Source organism: Dasypus novemcinctus, chromosome 15, assembly GCF_030445035.2.
Source record: "Dasypus novemcinctus isolate mDasNov1 chromosome 15, mDasNov1.1.hap2, whole genome shotgun sequence".
NCBI lineage: Eukaryota > Metazoa > Chordata > Mammalia > Cingulata > Dasypodidae > Dasypus > Dasypus novemcinctus.
Genome location: NC_080687.1, coordinates 7,619,202 through 7,640,891, shown reverse-complemented (window position 1 = coordinate 7,640,891; position 21,690 = coordinate 7,619,202). Strand labels below are relative to the sequence as shown.

General features: G+C 41.0%; 1 protein-coding gene across 1 annotated transcript in view; it reads left to right on the top strand.

Moving 5' to 3' along the window:
* RXFP2 (relaxin family peptide receptor 2) overlaps positions 1 to 16,878 on the top strand; it is a 54,182-nt gene extending 37,304 nt beyond the window's left edge. The window contains exons 13-17 of the mRNA XM_071208162.1: positions 2,291 to 2,362; positions 4,800 to 5,029; positions 5,658 to 6,068; positions 8,335 to 8,553; positions 15,621 to 16,878. Of these exons, the coding sequence (XP_071064263.1) occupies positions 2,291 to 2,362; positions 4,800 to 5,029; positions 5,658 to 6,068; positions 8,335 to 8,553; positions 15,621 to 15,859 (1,171 nt within the window). The 3' untranslated portion in view covers positions 15,860 to 16,878. The remainder of the gene's footprint in view (positions 1 to 2,290; positions 2,363 to 4,799; positions 5,030 to 5,657; positions 6,069 to 8,334; positions 8,554 to 15,620) is intronic.
* Positions 16,879 to 21,690: the final 4,812 nt, after the last annotated feature.

Sequence of the window (21,690 nt, the reverse complement as noted above, 5' to 3'; positions counted from 1 at the left end):
TTTCTGTGTTTGAAACTCCCTACTGCCCCTTCCTAAAAGCTGGGATCGTATGGGAAGATCTCCTCCTACAGTTTTCACCAGGATGAAATTCCCAGTGGTGCTTTTACTAAAACTTTGGTCAAACACATTCTCTAAGGCCTGCCTGTCTTTTCTCTTTCCCTGTTACTAGGAAGCCGTAGAAGTAGTTGCTATCAGTTGATGGTGCATGCTTTATCCTTCTCAAGCAGTGTAAGAAAAAATTATCCCACCAACAGGAACATTCAGACAATTAATGTTGCTTAGCATTTTAAAATTTCAGTCACGTTGGGTTTCAAGAATTCTGCCACTATTGGCTAAAGCTTGTTTTTAAACAGAGTGCATATGATATTATCTGATCTCAGACTAAAGCACTTCTTCGTTTAATTCCAAAGACCAATCCTTAATATCACTTTTTTGTGTGTTTGCTAAAGAGTTCTATTGGAAATTAATGAAAGATTTACGCTTTCCTCCAACAAATATTAGTAAACAATTTTTTATGAAAAGGACTTAGTCTTGCTCTCAAGAAGGTCAGCCTAGGAACACTCCCTCCCACCCCACCCCTAAAAAAGTTTTCACTTGCCAGGATTGCTATAATAAATACCAAAGACTGGTTGGCTTAGTAATTGGAATTATTGTCTCATGGCTTTAGAGGCTGGAAGTCCAAAATCAAGTCTGCAAGCAGAACTTGCAGAAGCCTGCAGTGTTCTGGGGGGCTTGCCAACACCCCTCCATCACCCGGCCATCTGTCTCCTTCTGCTAAGGACAAGATATGCTGGATGAGGGCCCACCACCTCAAGTCTGGCCTCATCTTAAGGAATAACACTTCCAAAGATCCTATTTACACCACTTCCAAAGATCCTATTTACAAACGAGTTCACACTCACAGGACCAGAGTCAGGACTTGAACATGACTTTGTGGGGGCCATGATTCAATCCTCAAAAATAAATGACCTGTTGTTTTTAAATATATAAGAACAGACCTCAGGAGGTTGGCCACCGACTCTTTCCTTTACACACCAAACACGTGTTCCCGAAGGCCAAAATCTCATGTCACCACGTGATGCCAGTCTGGGAGTCAAAGCAGTGATTATTTCCCCATACTTTCTTTCCTCCCTCTATTGTCTCATTTCATTTTTACTAAGATTCATTTACACATTCATTTTACAAACATTTATTGACCAACAGCTTACACATGGCCTTGTATTGGACACTCAAAATATAATGGTTCTGCCTTTTTAGAAACACAGGCCATTATTCAAATAATCACACAATTTGTGTAAGGCTAAAACTGTGTTAAGTCCGGGAGAAAGCTGGAGAGCAAAGGAAAGAAGGGAAAAACCTTGAATAAAGACTCAAAATCTCTGGGAGGAGGGGCACTGAGGTGATTCAGTAGTAGAACAGCAACCCCAGGTTTCCTTTCTGGTGGCCTGAGCCAAGTGAGTCTTCTACAGAACACTCATTCAGCAAAAGAAAACGCAGAACTGGGTGGAGAAACTCTTACTCCGATTAGCCAAAAAGAAACCAAGTGAGAATCAGCATCTTTCAAAATAAATGCTAAAAACAAAAGGCAGTTCTGTCATTTACAATTGTCCTTTCTCCATCTATGTTTCCTGAGAATGTGGCAGATGTCCTTAATGCACACTATCCTAAGAGAGCTTTTCAAAGAATCCATATTTGAAGAATATCAGGATAAATGAGGACTTTCAGGATTATCATTACAGCCTTCCGAGCTAGTGATATCTTGTAGGACCTCGAGGAATTTTAAAGGAATTATCTTCCCCACTGTTGCCTCGGGAAACTGTTGCCCTGAATGGAAGTCCCTCGTCCTGCTTAGGGGAAAGGCACATCAGCCCAGCAGAAAGATCTGCATATACACCTAGATTCTCTCAAGCGTCACTGAGCCATGTCCTCAGGTTGGAAGTGTCCGGGCTTCACGAAAGCCTCTAACTAATTTTATGTCATGACTCATAAAATCAAACCTCAGAGCCAATTTCATAACCTTACAAATCACCACTGTTATTTTTAAATCAAAGAAATGAACGAAAGTGCTCGATTAGAACGTAATTTGCATGTGAAGTGACGAAATCAGCTCTAAGGTTTAGGGGGCATAAATAGAAGTGGCAATTTTCTAAGATCGTTTTCTGTAAAATGTCCGCCCTCCTTGGATTTTAACATAAGACTTGGAAGCATTTTCTTTAGGATGTGACAAAGAAGGCGATCATTGGAGAGTGAGAACATTGAAAATAGTCAGTCTCTTATGTGTCTTTTCCAGAGCCCTGGAAAGGATAGAGATTCCAAAAATAAACACGCGGATGTTCCAGACCATGACGAACCTGTCTCACATGTATGTATGTATGGAAGAACAGAGGAGAAAGTATGGCAAAGTGTTTCAAATGTTCTCTTGTAAACTGTCTAATGTATCGCTGCAATGTGTTTTTATGCAAGAAAAGTCTTTTTATTGAGAACGTTTTAATTTTGTCACCTTTGGTCCCTGTTCAAATAGAGTTCAATATTATGATGTGCCGACATGAATGACCCTTCTCTCTGGAAACACGCTGTTTATCCAATTGAGGCCCAATAAGAGATCAGGGTACCAGAACGCCACATTTTACACAAGGCGAAGTCACTGGCTAAATGGTACCCAGGAGACCTGGAAACATTAATTCACCTCACATGAGTGAGCAGTCGGCTGCTCTCAGATTTGAGCCCTTAGGAAGAAAGGTGCTATCTAAATTCCAGGTGTTGTTACTGTTACTAAGTGCACTGCAAAATGGAGGTAATTCATCTTTATAGTAGTTTTTGCTAAGTCACTTTAATATATTTGGCTAAAGTGCACTCTGTAAGTTGTGTTAATATATGTGTTTATGACATGGTCGTTTCTTATCAACTGTGCAATCTTTGTGTTCATGATTTCAAAAATTAACCATTGTTATCCACAAACACAGGGAGGATTCGAAGGGTACAGCAGGTGCATGACAGGGTCGGGGAAGGGGCTCCTTCAGGAGAGACTGAAAGATCAAGTCTGTCACATAGCTGCATGGTTTTCATAATTTCTCTCACTGGGACACCATTAGATAAAGAGGGAGGCAGTCGTGTCCGTGGTGTAGGCAGAATGCGAAGTCTTCTTACAACAGAGACATCTAACCTTTGTAGAATCTCATGGAGAAGCTGCCACTTTAAATATGGACCTCAGGTCAAGGTCAGGAGGAACCCAACAATGAGCCAGGGAGTTGGCTTAGTTATTTCTCCACTAGGCCACCTAATAATTCTCCTTTCATCTTTCCTGACCATCCGTATGGAACTCCATGCACAGTCCCTCCCATGTCCCCACCCACCCCGTCCACCTGCCAAGCAGTGGGAGAGGTCAAGGCACTCTAGCTGACTGTATCTGAAGCCCTGGACATGATGGACTCCTCGGGGAAGCAGGCGGTCAAGGCAAATGATGCCCCAGGGATGCCAGGCAAGAGAAGGCAAGCCAGAGGCCGGCAGGGCAAGTTCCTCTCATTGGGTAGCAGCACTGAGACCTCCCCGAGGGCGAAATCGCCTCCCGTTTCTCCACCTGACCTGACACACAGCACTTGAATGATCCATCCTTCAGTTGCTGAGCTAAAAAAAAATTCGTTGGGTATAGACTGTGCACCAGGCACGTTCTAGGCTGAGAACGCAGTGATGAACAAGAAAAAGGAGTGCCTGCCCCCATGGGGCTTCCAATCAGCTTTGGGGGGCAGAGATTAAGCATATAAACAAATCCGTAGTTAGGTGCTAGGAAGAAAAGTCAAGCAAGGACAAGGGGTTGAGGGAGTGTTAGACAGAAGTCAGGGAGCTGTGACACTTGAGCAGACCTGCCTGAGGGGAGGAAGCAGCCTGCCAGTATCCCGGGACCAGTATCCAGCCCAGGGGACAGTCCCTAAGAAGGAAATGCGGTGGCCGTTTTTGGATTAGAAGGAAGGCTGATATGGCTGGGACAGGAGGCAGGGCGGGTGGCGCAGGAGGGCCCGGTCACAAGGGCCCCTGAGCCCTGGCTAAGTCGGGCTACGCTGCTGAACTTGCTGCTCTAGAAACTGAATTGAGAGATGTCAAAAAAAAAAAAAAAAAAAAAAAAAACAGACTAGGCTGAGAGGTAAGAGCAGAGAATACAAACAGAATCAGCTTAATGTGAGAAACTCCCAAACACACGGGTTTGAGCCCAGATAATAAAGGCATTGACCAAAACCAAACCTCCATCTTCCTCTAGAAATTCCGTTCAGGCCTTGGGAGGAAATCTTCGTTCAAGTGGCGGCTGCTCCTCCTAGCCCCAGTGAGCCCGACTTTTTCAGTCTCGGGGACCCACCCTTCCTTCCAGGACCAGGGAAAAGAGGCTATTTGGAGTGAGCACGCCTCAGTGTTGACAGCTGAGCACAAGATGGGGCTGTTTCTAGTTTTAGCTACAGCACTTTCTCTACATCCCCAAATCAACTTAACGTTGAGAGTGAGCATTTTAAAATACTCTAGCAGATAATGCAAGGCGGCTGGAAAAAAAATGTAGAGCCCCTGAGACTCCACATTCTCCTGTCTTCCCAACTCACATCAGGCAAGCCGGGGAATCTCGTCCATTAGGTCCCTTATCTTTCAAAGAACGAGACACCAAGACATAATGCTTAATGGAGAACTCTAGAAGCACATAACCTCTACTGAACAAGCAAAAAGAGACAAGTCGAGGGAATTTGCAGCCCTGGTAGGATTGCAGCAGGCTTTTCTGTATCATTGCTCAATAGTGATACTTTTTTTCCCTTTGACTTTAGTTATTTCAAAAACTTTCGATACTGCTCCTATGCTCCCCATGTTCGAATATGTATGCCCTTGACTGACGGCATTTCTTCATCTGAGGACCTCTTGGCTAACGATATCCTCAGAATATTTGTATGGGTTATAGCTTTCATTACCTGCTTTGGAAATCTTTTTGTGATTGGCATGAGATCTTTCATTAAAGCCGAAAATACGACTCACGCTATGTCCATCAAAATCCTTTGTTGTAAGTATGTTTCCTATCTACATAGATTTAGGATCTCTTCTGTCAGCTCTGTGCTAGATACAAGTTGGCCTTCAATAAGCAGCATGTCCTGGGAATTATACAGGCCAGGCAATTTTATTTCTCCTTATGAGTATGCTGCTCTTCTCGGCTGCCCTGTTGTAGATTTCATGAGCTTGCGATTGCATGAGCTTGCGGTAATCTAGTGACTGCCCCTTGGGTAACTTGTCTTGGAAATGGGGAGCTGATGAGTCAATGGATGAATCAGGGAGGACGTTTTGTGGGGTTTAAACCCCGAAAACCATAGCATCATTCTTCTATGAGCCAGAAAATGATTCCCTTTATAAATACGCAGTTATTCTATGTTTACTGTTTAAAACCTAGCAAAAAAAAAAAAACAAACAACACTCCCCCATTCACATTTTTAAACTATAAACAAAGTCACATGGTACTTTAGAAATAGTACAGATTTTGTGTTCGGGTGGCTTCTAGGTATACCTTAGGAGGTGCTTTATGCACATGAATTCATTTAATAGAAGGTGACGGCACTAGGGCTCATCAGAAAGCTAAAGTGTTGGTTGCTCAGTGGGCGTGCTGGGAAATACCAACGCACTGTGGATCCCTTTACCAGGTGCCGACTGCCTGATGGGTGTGTATTTGTTCTTCGTTGGCTTTTCTGATATCAATTACCGAGGACAGTATCAGAAGTACGCCTTGCTGTGGATGGAGAGCTTGCAGTGCCGGCTCATGGGCTCCCTGGCCATGCTGTCCTCCGAGGTCTCCATCCTGCTGCTCACGTACTTGACTTTGGAGAAATTCCTGGCCATTGTCTTCCCGTTCAGGAACATTCGTCCTGGGAAACGGCAGGCAGCGATCATCCTCATTTGCATCTGGGTCGCGGGATTTTTAATCGCTGGAATTCCATTTTGGAACGAGGAGTATTTTGGAAACTTTTATGGAAAAAATGGAGTATGCTTCCCACTTTATTATGACCAAACAGAAGATACTGGAAGCAAAGGGTATTCGCTTGGGATTTTCCTAGGTAAATTCTGTTTTTGATTTCCTGGACAAATGTACTTTTCATAGAAATGCCATAAATTTCAGCAGAGGTGAATTTGTCGATTCCAGAAAGTAAACTAACACAGTCAAGATGGTGTCCTTTTTAAAGGAAAACGCTTGCTACATATTTAGAGAAGTTTGTATTAGACTTTTGGTTACAGAGATTTAGTGTGGAAAACAAAGGCATACTCTCAGGATCCCTGGAAGATCTTTTTATTTTCTGTAAGACCCTTCAATTTCACACCCATCCACAGTGACTGAGCTGGAGGGAGGCTAGTTTAGTGCCTTATCCTGTGACCTATCGAGGTGCTTGAACTCCTATTTGTTTTACAATCTAGTTATGAGTTAAATAAATAATAATAAAATTCTGGAAACCTTCTTGTAGGACATTATCAAATGGAAATACCAGGAAGGTTTATTGCCTTTGTTAATCGCAGTCCTGAAGTCAGCAGTGAAAGGAAACTTCATAAAATCCCTTCCAGTTTTCTTAATTCTCTCTAATTTTTAGAAAGGAAGGTTACATTCTTTATTAAAAATGTATAAGAAGTTTATCTCTTTACACCAAAAATAACAACAACCCTTTTCCCTATCGTCTAATACATTTCTCTCCTGCTTAAAATTAAAACCATTCCCATGTCCTATTTTAACTAGGGCTATGCTGTCATTTGACTCCCCTTTCTCCCAGTGTCCCCTCATCCAACAAATTCCATTGTCCTTTTTTCCTAAATCAAAATACGCCTTCTGTCTTCTGTTTCTTCCCATCTCGCCCTGCCCCCGTCACCTTCCTTTGAAACCTTTCTCCCTCAGCCCTGAATCATTGCGCCAGGCGCTCTGGCCTTCTGGCCCCTCCAGTTTATCTGTTCACTTCCCCCACATCATCTCCCAAGGACCCGGACGCCCCTGCCTGGAAACCTTTGGTCACCCTGATGACCAGTCCCTTAAGGCCACCACAGGCGCCCGGGGCCCCAAGGTTCCTCCTCACCGATTGCTCCAGGAGCTGTAGGCTGCCGCTGTCCTCCTTGCTCCTAGGGGCTGTAGGCTGCCGCTGTCCTCCTTGCTCCTAGGAGCTGTGGGCTGCCGCTGTCCTCCTTGCTCCTAGGGCTGTGGGCTGCCGCTGTCCTCCTTGCTCCTAGGGGCTGTAGGCTGCCGCTATCCTCCTTGCTCCTAGGGCTGTGGGCTGCCGCTGTCCTCCTTGCTCCTAGGGCTGTGGGCTGCCGCTGTCCTCCTTACATTACCGAGTGCGTTCAGAATAAACACTTGGACCTACAAGTCTGTTTTCAGAATTTGGGCCAGAAGAACATCTTCTACGAGAGTCATTTTATTTTATCCTTAATTAACATTTCTGATGAGAAGCTAAAGACAAACCAATTTTATAAACTTCTATTGTATGGCTTTCTAGTGAGACTCCATGGAGTACGAAATGCTTTTGATCAAAATAACCAAACACCTTGGATTTAAAGTTCTTTCCCATAGATTTCATTTGTTTGACCTACAGTCTAGGTTCTGATGAACAGTTTTTAAGTAACTTTTTAAAAATATGCAAATTTTATGTTCACTCTGAGATAAAAGCATACTCAGTGCCTAAGGAGTCAGGGTTTCCACAGATAGTGGTGTTAAGTGAGAATCTTCTGGGCACATTTGCCCTAAAAGAATGATTCCTATAGTTGAAAAATGTTTTCTTTCTCTCAAATGATTCTAAGATGATTTAATACTAGCTTAAATTACTCTAAGCAAATTGAAGAAAAATAAAAAGGCATTTTTGATCTATGTATTGTTTTGTTGAAGAAAAAAACATGACAAATAATGTTTTCTGAGGCAATTCCATTCATGCTCAATTCCAGATAAGTGAATGAAATCGTGTTTATTTTCTGAGATGTGCATTTGCTTACAGTAATCCCTTAAGGTTTGAAATTGCACAGAACTAAAAAGATGAACAGCTTTTTCATACTGTAAAAAAGCTGAAGCTTACCTCATGAGATCTCTAGAGCTGAATTCCAGAGGTCTGCAATTCTTCATAAAGGACTTAAATATTTGACATCTCTTTTTTGATATAGCAAACCCAAGTCCTTTAGCTTGTTCCGGCTTATAGCCTTGAACTCCGGGTTTAGCTGAATACCGCTGGGCTTACCAAAAAAATGCTTCTTGGCAATGCCTTTATAATGGGCACCACACATACCATCTAAGTACCACACTATTTCTACTGTTGACCAATACAAATGAAAGGTTAAGAAGTGTGCTTTTCCCAACAGGTGTGAACTTGCTGGCTTTTCTCATCATTGTGTTTTCCTATATTACTATGTTCTGTTCCATTCAAAAAACGGCCTTGCAGACCTCGGAAGTAAGCAATCACATTGGAAGAGAGGTGGCTGTGGCAAATCGTTTCTTCTTTATAGTGTTCTCTGATGCCATCTGCTGGATTCCTGTGTTTGTAGTTAAAATTCTTTCCCTCTTCCAGGTGGAAATACCAGGTCAGTCCCTGCTTTTATTCACAAGTATTGTGCCTTCTTATGCCCTTTGTGTGTTAGGCCGGCATGAGGACGAGTAGCTATTGCACAGACCCTCGGGCCATGTCTTGCTCGTAGGAAAGTCTCCACACCTGCCTACGGTGGCAACACGAAAAGAGAGTCTCTCCTCCCGTGTTTTCTTGTTGGCACTCTGACATAGAAACTGGTGCGATCCAGCTAGGGATAATAAAAACCAGGAGCTAGAGAGAGAAACTGCATCTGAGTGTCTTGCGCCTACCAGAGCTAGACCAGGAGTCAATAAAGAGTCCAAATCTGCACACCCAGGTTCTACCCTGGACTTCTGCAAGTAGACGTCCAGGGGCTCGGGTCTGTGTATGGCCTGACTCTGGGGCACACGCCTCTGATTTAGAGCCACTCGCTGGTTTCCTTGACTTAGCTCAGTGGTTTTCACACTGGCCTCTGTGGAGGACAAGATGTTGCAGGGAAGTGACACACCCCAGCTACAACCACAGCAGACACTGTTCCTTACTGAGCATTTGACCAATGCTCTTTCTGGGATGTAGAGATCACAGCACTTCGGGGCCATCTAGGGCTTAGCCCAACTCTAAGTGAAAGAGTTTGGGATCATATCCCACTCACTGTTTCAGCCTATTGCCATGGGGTACCTCATTGAATGCTTGCTGCAAAGCAACACTCAACATCTACTGCAGGCCCTTAACCTGTCAACTAAGTCTTCACAACAAGGCAAATGTGCCTTAAGCCACTGCAGAAGTGGGAGTGAGAATCAGAAGAGAGATCAGGGCTAAATACTTGGGAGTTTTTGCTGGGTGGTAAGAGTTCCTGGACATCTCATGTTTAACATCCCAATTACATCAAAGTCAACAAGACTAAAATGCCCATTGGCTCCCATTGCTCATGGAAAAAAATCCAAGTGCTTGGATTAGCATAAAAATATTTCTTACCTCCCATCCTGCCCTCGTGTAGTGTGTGATCCAGGTTCACTGAAATTATTAGGCAATGATCTCTAGGCTACTAGAAGCCCCCTTCTCAGCCTTCAAAGCTCAACCCAAATACCACCTCCTCCATGGTGCCATTCCAGATCTCTTCCCCACCCATCCAACCCAGTGGCTTAAATGTCCATCCTATTTTGTTTGAGCCTTACTTAATGGCCTCATTTTAACTGTCTCAACTCAGTGCTATTTTTTTATTGCATCCATTGCTCCCTGCAGGAGCATGTTTTGTTCATATTTGCATTTTCCACAGGGCTTTTCATACAGTGGTTATTTAATAAATGTCTTTTCAAGAGCAATGACGTGGTGCGGTCTGTCTCTCCACACTCTTCTGTGTCCTTCCCCGTCCACAGGTGCTTTGTGTCTCTGGGACGTGGGGGAGGCAGGAATCTTGGCCTCCTTTCTGAGCCCGCCACCCAACAGTCAAGGGAATTTTGGGAAGTCATGCTGCCTAGAGACCATTCCAGACAGCCCCTCAGTTCCTTCGGTTTTACTGACCTATGATTCTGGTGATGCTGGGAGGCTTTTCCTCTCTGATTTAGATCTAAGGAGATGTCTTGGGATCAACAGGCTCTGGGAGCAGCAGGGGTAATCAGAGTCCTTAGAGGACCTAAGACATTTCAGGGTATGAGAAGCCTAACAAATACCCTCAACTGTGGGAATAGAAATGGGGGAAATCTTCTGACAACACTATTGGGCCAATGTTCAGTACTTTGAGTTTGTCTTGTACAATCAATGATATTTGGTATAACCACGTAGTTGTACTTTCATCACTTCAATCATTTTTGAGCATTTTCATTATTCCAGTAATAATAATACTAAAAAAAAACAAAATCCAACCAACTAAACAAAACTCATCACCTCTCGATCTCTCTATGCTTCCCATACCATATGTGTTGTTATTCTGTTTCCTTCTCTATAGTTTATTTGTATTGATATAGTGCAAAAACAGTCATATATGCAATATCACTGACATTTGTCATTTACATGAAGTTTCACTGTGTTATACAGTCCCATGTTAAATTTTCTAGCTTTCCTTCTAATAATATAAATGTCCTTAGGCTTTCCCTTTCAACCACTGTTATACCCATATAACAGCTCTGCTAGTCATAAGCAGTATGAGGCACTCTCAACATTTCCATTCCTTTCCAAAGATTTACAAACAACCTTTTAAACAATCTGCACCTATTTACCCAGCTTTCCATTCTCTACCCTCATTCTATTTTCTGGTGACCTATATTCTAATTATTAATTCCATGAGTTTACATAATATGGTTAGTTCATAATAGTGCAATTATACAATATTTGTCCTTTTGTGTCTGCTGTGTCACTCAACATAATAACCTCCAGGTTCATCGTTGTTGTCATATGCTTCATGACTTCATTTCTTCTTATAGCTGCATAATAGTCCATCTTGTGTATACAACACAATTTGTTCATCCATTCATCAGTTGATGGACACCTAGGTTGTTTCCAGCTTTTGGCTATTGTGAATAATACTGTTGTGAACATCAGTGTGCAGATGTCTATTCGTGTCACTGCTCTCAGTTCTTCTGGGTATATACCTAGTAATGGTATTGTTGGGTCCCATGGCAAGTCTATATTCAACTTCCTTAGGAACTGCCAGGCAGTCTTCCACAGTGGCTGTACCATTCTACATTCCCACCAACAGTGAATAAGCATTCCTGTCTCTCCACATCCTCTCCGACATTTATAGTTTTCTGCTTTTTTTTTCATTCTTTTTTTTTTATTTATTCATTTTTTTAAAAAATATTACATTCAAAAAATATGAGGTCCCCATTCACCCACACCGCCCCCACCCCACCACTCCCCGCACAGTAACACTCTCCCCCATCATCATGACACATCCATTGCATCTGGTGAGTACATCTCTGGGCATCGCTGCACCCCATGGCCAATGGTCCACACCATAGTCCACACTCTCCCACGTTCCATCCAGTGGGCCATGGGAGGACATACAATGTCCGGCAATTGTCCCTGCAGCACCACCCAGGACAACTCCAAGTCCCGAAAATGCCTCCACATCTCATCTCTTCCTCCCATTCCCCGCACCCAGCAGCCACCATGGCCACTTTTTCCACACCAATGTCCCATTTTCTCAATTATTAACCACAATAGTTCATGAATAGAATATCATTAAGTCCACTCTAATCCTTATTGTATTGCTCCTTCCTGTGGACCTTGGCTTGGTTGTGTTCATTCCACATCAATGTCAAGAGGGGGCTTAGATTCCACATGGATACCGGATGCAATCCTCCTGCTTTCAGTTGCAGGCACTCTAGGCTCCATGGTGTGGTGGTTGACATTCTTCAACTCCATGTTAGCTGAATGGGGTAAGTCCAATAAATTAGAGTGTAGGAGCTGAAGTCTGTTGAGGCTCAGGGCCTGGCTATCATGATTTTTTAATAGTGGCTAGTTTAATAGTGGCTAATAAGGTTTGAAATAGTATCTCAATGTAGTTTTTATTTGCATTTCCCTAATTGCTAGTGATGTTGAATTTTTTTTTTCATGTGTTTCTTCACCTTTTATATTTCTTCTTTGGGCAATTGTCTTCTTGGACTTTTGCCCATTGTGTAAATGAGGTACTTTGTTTTATTGTTGAGCTGTATGATCTCTTCATATATCATGAATATTAAACCCTCACAGGATATGTGATTGCCAAATATTTTCTCCCATTGAATTGGCTGCCTTTTCACCCTTTTGACAAAGTCCTTTGAGGTACAAAAGTTTCATTTTGAGAAGGTCCCATGTGTCTATTTTTTCTTTTGTTGCTCATGCTTTGGGTGTAAGGTTTAAGAAACTATTGCAAGATCCTGAAGATGTTTTCCTATGTTTTCTTCCAGGAGTTTTATGTTTGTCACCTTTATATTTAGTTCCTTGGTCCATTTTGAGTTCATTTTTGTCTAAGATGTGAGATAAGCATCCTCATTCTTTCTTTTGGATATGGCTATCTAGTTCTTCCAGCAACATTTGTTGAATAGACTGTTCTGGCTGTTCCAGCAACATTTGTTGAATAGACTGTTCTGGCTCAACTGGCTATAGATGTAATGCTCTATTTCTGAGTTCTTCAATTCGGTTCCATTGGTCAATCTGTCTGTCTTTATGCCAATACCATGCTGTTTTTACCACTGTAGCTAAGTAATATGCTTTAAACTCAGGAAGTGAGAGTCCTCTGACTTCATTTTTCCTTTTTAAGATTTTTTTTTAGCTCTTTGGGGTCCCTTACCCTTCCAAATAAATCCTATTATTGGCTTTTCCATTTCTGTAAAAAAAAAGCTGCTGGGATTTTTATTGGGATTGCATTGAATCTGTAAATCAGTTGGGGTAGAATTAACATCTTAATGATATTTAGTCTTCCAATTCATGAGCATGGAATGTCCTTCCATTTATTTAAGTCTTCTTTGGTTTCTTTTAGCAACATTTTGTAGTTTTCCTAATACTGGTCCTTTATGTCCTTGGTTAAGTTTATTCCTAAATATTTGATTCTTTTAGTTGCTATTATAAATGGATTTTTTTTTTCTAATTTCCTCCTCAGATTGCACATCAGTAGTGTATAGCAACACTACTGATTTTTTTGCATATTAATCTTGTATCCTGCCACTTTGCTGAACTCATCTGTTAATTGAAGTAACGTTTTTGTGACTTTTTCAAGATTTTCTGATTATAGGATCATATCAGCAAAAAGTGAAAGTTTTACTTCTTCCTTTCCTATCTGGGTGTCTTTTACTTCTTCAGTCTAATTGCTCTAGCTAGACTTTCTAGCGCAATGTTGAATAACAATGGTGGCAGTGAACATCCTTGTCTTGTTTCTGATCTCAGCAGGAAAGCTTTCAGTCTTTCACCATTGAGTACAATGCTAGCAGTAGGTTTTTCATATATGCACTTTACCATACTGTGAAAACTCCCTTCAATTCCTATCTTTTGGCATGTTTTTATCAAGAAAGGGTGCTGTATTTTTTCAAATGCCTTTTCTGTATCAATCGAGAGGATCATGTGACTTTAATTCTTCAATTTATCAATGTGATCTTTTACACTAATTGATTTTCTTGTGTTGAAAAGTCCTTGCATACCTGGGATAAAACCCACCTGATTATGGTATACAATTCTTTTAATGTGCCTCTGGATTAGTTTTGCAAGTATTTCGTTGAGGATTTTTGTATCCGTATTCATTAGAGATATTGATCTATAATTTCCTTTTTTCGCTGTATCTTGATCTGGTTTTGGTATTAGGGTGATGTTGGCTTCATAGAATGAGTTTGGTAGCATTCCTTCCTATTTAATTTTTTGGAAGAGTTTGAGCAAGATTGGTATTAGATCACCCTTGAAAGACTGGTAGAATTCGCCTGTGAAGTCATCTGGTCCTGAGCTTTTCATCTTTGGGAGGTTTTTGATGACTGTTTCAATCTCTTCACTTGTGATTGGTTTGTTGAGGTCTTCTATTTCTTCTAGGGTCAGTGTAGTTGGTTTGTGTGTTTCTAGGAATTTGTCCATTTCCTCTATGTTGTCTAGCTTTTTGGCATACAATTGTTCATAGTATCCTCTTATGATCTCTTTTATTTCTGCGGGGTCAGTGATAGAGTCCCTCCTCTCAGTTCTGCTTTTATTCATTTGTGTCTTCTCTCTTATTTTCATTGTCAGTCTAGCTAAAGGTTTGTTGATGTTGTTGATCTCAAAGAACCAACTTTTGGTTTGGTTAATTTTATTGTTTTGTTGTTGTTGTTCTCAATTTCATTTATTTCTACTCTGATCTTTACTATTTCTTTCTTTCAGCTTGGTTTGGATTTAGTTTGCTGTTCCAGATCTTTTTAAAATTAAGGTCAAGTAACAAAATTTTATTTAATAAATATAAGATATACTAAAATATAGAAAATTTTCTTCCCATATTCTTTCTAATAAAAAAAAAGATAAGGAAAAGAAAGAGAAGATGGGATGGGAAAAGAGGAAGGCAAATTTTAAAAAAAGAAAAGAGGACAGAGATGGGGAAGAGATCAAAGCAGCAGTCAGAGAAGAAATAGAAAAGAAAAACAGCAAAGGAGAGGAAAGAGAACAGAGAGGAAGAAAGACTAAAGAACAGAACAGTGGTAAGAGAAAAATAAATGATAGCATTTAAAGGATAAGAAAATTATAGGAGGCAGCAACAAAGAATAGTGAGAAAGTGTCTCTGGCCTTTATATCCTCTCTTCACTTGAAATGGAAGTTCTTTAAATGTTGGTGCACTGATTTGAGAATGGCAGACAGTGCTGCAAAGGGAGGTCAGCAGAACACTCTGACTTCAGTCAGGTAAGTTATCAGATAGGCAGGTGAGGTCCAGGGAAGTTAAGGGATTTGCCCATCGTCACATAGCTAAGAAGTGTATGATTTTTAGAGGCAGGGTATGATTCCCACAGAAAATGCATTTCATTCTAACCGAGCAAATGATATACCCAGAAAGGATGCCATCTTCCCACATTTCTCCTCCCAAAGAACTTTGCATGGCATCTCTCCCAAAATATTCTATTAGTATCTGTAAAGGTTCATACCAAAGGAATCCATTAGGTTGTGGGAAGGTGTTTTCTTCTTTGTTCTTCAAATCTTAGGACCCTGCTCTGAATAGGGTAGTTGGAGCAACCTTGGGGCTCAGACAATATGGCCCAGACATGGCTCTAGTGAGGACCAAGGTCAAAGCTGACTCTTGGATAAGAAGTTAATTAAACCCAAGTCTATCAACTAAGAGTTATTTTCTTACTTTTCTATAAAGGAAGGCAATAAAACAAGAAAAATACATTATATAGCAATTTATAATTTACAAAAAAATGCTTTCACATATTTCCTTCCACTTGAACTCACAACCCGTGAAATCCAAAGAAGTTAAATGTCAGGGCTTTGAATTCATAATTCTTTTGCTCTACTCATGCAGAGAGTTACAATAAGGAAGGAGAAAATTTATGTGAATTAGGTCGCCCTCTCAAAGAGGGCATGGTCTGCAAAATGTTATGTGTATTTTGTGTCTATTTCAAACCTCAACTTCTTTTTTTTCCCACACTTCATTTTCTTCCCTAGGCACAATCACTTCTTGGATCGTAATTTTTTTCCTTCCAGTAAACAGTGCCTTGAACCCAATCCTCTACACCCTCACGACCAGCGTTTTTAAGGACAAGTTGAAACAGCTGCTGCACAAACACCGGAGGAAATCCATTTTCAGAACTAAAAAAAAAAGTTTATCTACATCCATCGTGTGCACAGATGACTCCTCACTTAAACTTGGGGTTTTGAACAAAATAACTCTGGGGACAATATAATGGAACCAGTTTAGCTGGTTTTAGCTCACTGGACTGTCAATGGACTACCTGAAACAAGCTATAGCTTTTGGAAGATGATATCCACATTTTTCATCTTTCCCAGTGGCAAACCTATCTGCACTGAGAGCACAAGGGAGCCACGCATGGCATTCATGGCATTCCAAAGGCAGCTGTGCTACTGACCGGCTGTGCTGAGGACAGTCCTGAAGTGGGCTTCTCCTCACCCTCCAAGCCTGGATCACAAGAGCGAACCCCATACAGTAGGCTGATGTGCAGTTGACCTCAGCTAGTCAACGCAACCAACTACCAGTGAATGCCCACATTCTGGCGCACACATGGCCTGCTTTTAAATCTAGTTGCACTGTCCACAGAATAAACAAATTCACTACATCTAGTCCCAGTGTGGCCATAGGAACATAAGTCTAACATCTGTTTCGTTGCTTCTTCAATATCAAATAAAGCCATCAGATCCTGCAAAACTGATAGCCAAAGATTTTCAAGATCCTCAGCCACCCCAAGTTCTACCCAAGGAGGCCTATGGAGCAGCGACGTGGGAAGTGGAATGTCACACAAGGTTTTCCATGTGTGAAGCATGATCAGAGATACATACTGGCAGAAACACTTCCCTTCTTGGCTTTTATTGAATGTCAGAAGAGCCGGGATCTTAAACAAGATATTGTCCTTAAGGTTACCCAGGGCACAAATTAAAATTGGGTATCCCAACTGCCAAAAACTACACTTTCATATTTTTTAAATACATATTTCTTTATGGCAGTATCCCTATAATTAGCCATAATTAAACTCTCAGATAAGAAGTGTTAAAGGGGATGCAACAACTGTGATTTGATTTGGAACCATTTGCTTGCTCTGATAAATTCCCATTGTTTTTAACAAAAAGGCCAGTATGTTTGGATTTGTTTTTTGGAAATGAAAAATATGCATGAAGGTCTGGACCTATTTTTATAAGTTTGTATGTGTAAAAACAGAATTGGGTAAATAAAATTTTATTTTGCACTTGTCCATGTATTAAGTTTAACAATGCTCTTGGATAGGATTAACTGACTGTTACACATTTCTCCTGATGAGGACTATAGCTAGGAAACACAGTACTTGAGTTAGCAGGGCCTACCTTATATTCTTTCTCTTCTACTTTTGCTGAAATAAGAGGCAGTGACAATGTCTTCACCACTCGCTTCATTCTAAGTCCCTTTAATGAGATAAAATGCAAGTGTCTGACTGAGGACACCAAAACACTTCCTACTGCTCATTAAATGGGATGCCCTTTTATACAACAGCATCTAGGAAAGAAAGAAACCCAAGGTTTATGTGTCACAGTTCTTCCGGTAATTTACTTATTATGTAATATTGACTAAAACCATAATGTGAGTTCCTTCATTTTATCAAGTGAAATATTTCTTGCATCAGTGAAATCCTTCCATTAGGATTCTAGAAATAATGTTCCTATCCATTGACCAGCCTGACCTTTTCCCTTACACTTTCAAAGTTCACTCCATCTTGTCTCTTCAGCATGATTAGTTGCTTCCCACCTTGTTTTCTGTAGTCACTGGCATTTTTTTTTAATGTTCTTTCTTCATCTCTGATCATCAGGTGATTTACTTTCTAATACATTTCCCAGCCTAAATAAGGGATATACCCTGACCATAGGGTATTTCAATCTTAGCATAAATGGGTGTTTCCAGCTCTTGAAAAACATCATCTAGGGCTGATGGACCAAGCACCTGGGAACTGTGGCTTGTAGGTATCCACGCCCTTATTTTGGGGAATGGGCATGAGGAGAAGCACCAGGTCTGATGCTTCAAAGGAGTTGGCAGCATATCTCACGGTAAAATGTACACATTGGCCAGCATAATGCTAACACTCAGCATAAACCTAGAGATATACAATTTCATTTCATACTACCATATAAATAGAAAATAATCAGAAATAGATATTTGATTTTAGCAAATAATAGTCTTGCAAGCAAATTCATTGAAGTCTTTTTGTGTTAAGTCCGATTTATTTTCTAAACCCAGTATTTCTGTGTAAGTATGAAAACACCACATGTGCTCATGAACCATTTTGCATGACAATATAAACATTAATTCCCCATGACCCCAGAATTTGAGAGGCCACAGACTACACCATTTCTGAGATGGTAATGGCAAATCACCTGCTCCACAACCACATTATGTGTTTGTGTCTGCCTGACTTCTTGTCTGGGAAGGACAAAGTAAAGCTACCCTAGCAAGTCAATAAAGAGCCTCAGACGACTGTACAGAAAGAGAGTCTGTGGTTCTTCTGTGTTGGTCATAGCTTATTGGCACCATTTTGTTTCATTCTTAAGGCATATATTTTTTTTCCTACCAAAATAGTTTATGCCCATTGCAGTTGGTGAAAATAGCTTCTTGATGGTGAGGAGCTGTAAATGAAATTAGACATATTTGAGTTTTCATACATAGGTTGCAGTATCACCTTCCCCACCCTCTCCTTGCACCCCAACTGTGCAGCTTGGTGCACCTGTCTCCAGAGCATCAAGAGCTGCTAAAAAGCAGAGCGTTGCCCCAACATGTGCCTCATAAGGAGGTCTCTGGTGCCAGATCTGGTCCCAAACACAGTACAGTTGCAAAAATTTATCTTACCCAAGGTGAGTCTTCACCCTGCTTTACTGATCACCCATCCTCCAGTTTAGGAAGCAGGCTGAAATCCTGATGCTGCATGGGAGAAGCGAGAGAGGGAGAATGGCATCGATTACTTCTGTCCTCTCCTTAAGCAAATGCCTACCATGGGGGTCTGAAGGAAACCTATCGTCCAAAATTAACCAGGAATATATGTGAGACATGGTCCTTTTCAGTTTTTTGTAGTGTAGCATAAATGGACATATGGTTGTATTTAATAAATAAACTTGAGTCGCTTTACTCAAGAAATGAAGTATTGAGGGTATTTATATTTTCTTATTTCCTTGCCTTGGTGAATAAAAGAGGGAAAATAATTTGAAACATCTCTCCTTACTTTGATCTGTTTAGTTGTCTGACATCTTGTATATGAAAGATGAATCTTAAATAAAGATCATGTTCATTTCTGAATAAGGAAAATGAGACAAAACAAGACTGTTCTCCTCTTAAATAGCTTTCGGTAGAAGATCTCAAATTCCTTGAGAAACACTTCCTAAGGCCTGTAAGTATATTGAGGCCTATTACTCAATACGTTTCATTAGAAGAACCTTCAGGTATTTCCCCACATGGCACACACGGGAGAAATAAACTACAAATGAAGAAATAGGGAACAACAAGGCAGCATTTAGACCATTGCAGAGCCAGGAGCAGGCACCTGCTCTAGCCTGACCACCAGCCTGGCTCCAGCCCAGGGAATCCCCTTACCTTTGAGCCCTGAGCAAATTTAGAACTATTAAAGGTCTAAATTCTTAACTAGTCTAGATTCAAGAAGAATTCATTTCTGGACCATCTAAGAATGAAAAAAACTCTCACCTGTTTAACAAAATTCTCTGAAGTCATGGTGCTAGAATTTTAAACTCAGTATTGGCTTTGTAATGGAAGCTGGATCTTGTCCTGCTACAAGGAACACCCATTTAGGGCAAAGAAAAACAGAATCAAGAGTCAGAAGGCTGCTGCTGTAGTTCCAGTTCAGCCATCGTGCACGACCTCCCGCGACCCGAGACCAATATCTTTAAATCTCTTCCCTTCCTGTAACTGAATTTCCTTAAGATCATATCACATAAACAGCTGTCGGCTCCCCTTTCTGGTAAGAGCAGTTATGTGAATAACATCACATGCCAAACCACTACAAGTGGTTGAAAAATCCAGAATTCCACCTAAAATGCAAGGAGCAGGCAATTCTCAGTTTCCCTGGGATATCACATACTTTTGATGAAGCATCCATGTGCAAGGCACTAGTTTTCAGAAACATACTTGTTACACTGAGGATTATAGGGCCCCATTATACGGCTCTGGAAAAAGGACTGAAGCAAAGCCTCAGACAAGGAAGCAATTTGAAGAAATGGTAGCTTTCAGCAGTACAACGGGATGCACAACATGAAGATTAGGTGACCCACTGCTAGCAAAAGTTAGGAATGCAGAGAGCAGAGTGATAAACCACCAACCCATTTAACTATAAATCAAACCCTGGTCTCCTAACATCAGGGGTCTAAATATCTTCTGTTAAACTCTAAAAGAGACACAACTGCACAGGCATGTGCAGCCTGATGATTGAGTGTTCCTGGGAAATATGCTGTGAGATAAAAGGACAAAGACAAATATAACTTTCCCACAGAACCAGATGGACATATAGTTCCTGACCCAGGATTGACACTTATGTCATTAGCCATCCCCTCCCTGTCCTTGTACTGGCCCTTTCTCCTCAGCCCCCAATGCTTACCTTTCTCACAACTAAAAAGATAGCCCTATCATACTATACCTTCCTTTAGCTTCTGTTTTAGTCTCACCTTCTCTTGATGGCTAAACATTTCAAAAGGATGTTAAACTCGTTATCACTGACATCTCACCTTGCCTTGATCTCACAACCAAAAGATGCTGGCTTCCACCCTCCCCCTAGGTAAAGTTACCATTATTCCAAACCAATGGACATTTTCCTGTCTAGCTAACTTCACCTCTCAAGAATTTGCCCTCCTTCTTAAACTCCCCTCTTGGAACCCAGGACACCATCTTTTCCTGAATTACACTACCTCTCTGAATCTTCCTTCCAGTACCTTCATGAGCTTCCTCTTTGTCCTGTCATTCCTGAGATTATATACTTGATTCTGGGGCTTTATTCTTGGCTCTCTGTCCTTTGCCCTCTCTATACCCTTTTCTGGCTTCACTCTCTCAGTAGCTGTCATAGCTAAACCTATTAATATCTTAAACTCTCATTAAAAAAAAAACACATAAATCTAAAGGGAAGAAGGTTGTTTTGGCTGTTGTTACTAAATCTTGATACTCATATATTTTTTTTAATCTCACCCACTAATCATTTTTGTTGAAATTTCTGTCTTCCCTGATAGAAATTTCAACAAGTTATTCTTGCAAACTCATCAATGACAACAATTTTATATGTTTAAACATGGGTTCAAACCCACCAAAACTATTTGGGAGATTTCTCATCAAGATAGAGAATTCCATAAGCTTAATTTAAATAAAATTGCCAGGCTGGATTCGAAATGAGCATTCTGGTTATTTGACATACACATTTCCTCTCAATACCTCTGTTGTCAGCCCAAGACCTCAGTATATATAACCTCCTTTATTTTTACTGGGCCAACTCAAAATGTGCAGACCTCTCCACTGGAAGTAAGAGCCCCAGAGGGGAATCAAAGAAAAGTTTCACAGACGTAACTGAAGAGCAACTGGATGAGGTAGAGTGGTAGATTGGATTATGTACCCCAATTTAGACATGTTCATCTTAATGGACATTCTTGTGGGTATGAACCATTGTAATTCCTTGAAGATATTGTGGTTTTTTTTAAGGTGTAGTCCAACTGAATGCAGTTCCTCTTAATCCAGTTTCCTGAAAGGCTTATAAGGAGAAAGAAACCAGAAGGTATACTTAAGAGAAAATTGTGGGGAGGAGCCAGAAGCTGGAAGTCAATGGAACCAGGAGAGAAAGGAGATGACATTTCCATGTGATGCAAGGTGGGGATACAAACCAAGGAACCCCAAAGATCATCAGCAGCCAGCACCAGAAGGTTACAGATTTTTTGGGAGAAAGCATCACCTTGCTGACCCTTCAATTTTGGACCTAGCCATAAATTCCCATTGTTTAAGCCAACCCATTGCATGGTATTTGTCATAGCATCCTATCAAACTAAGACAGGCAGGGTG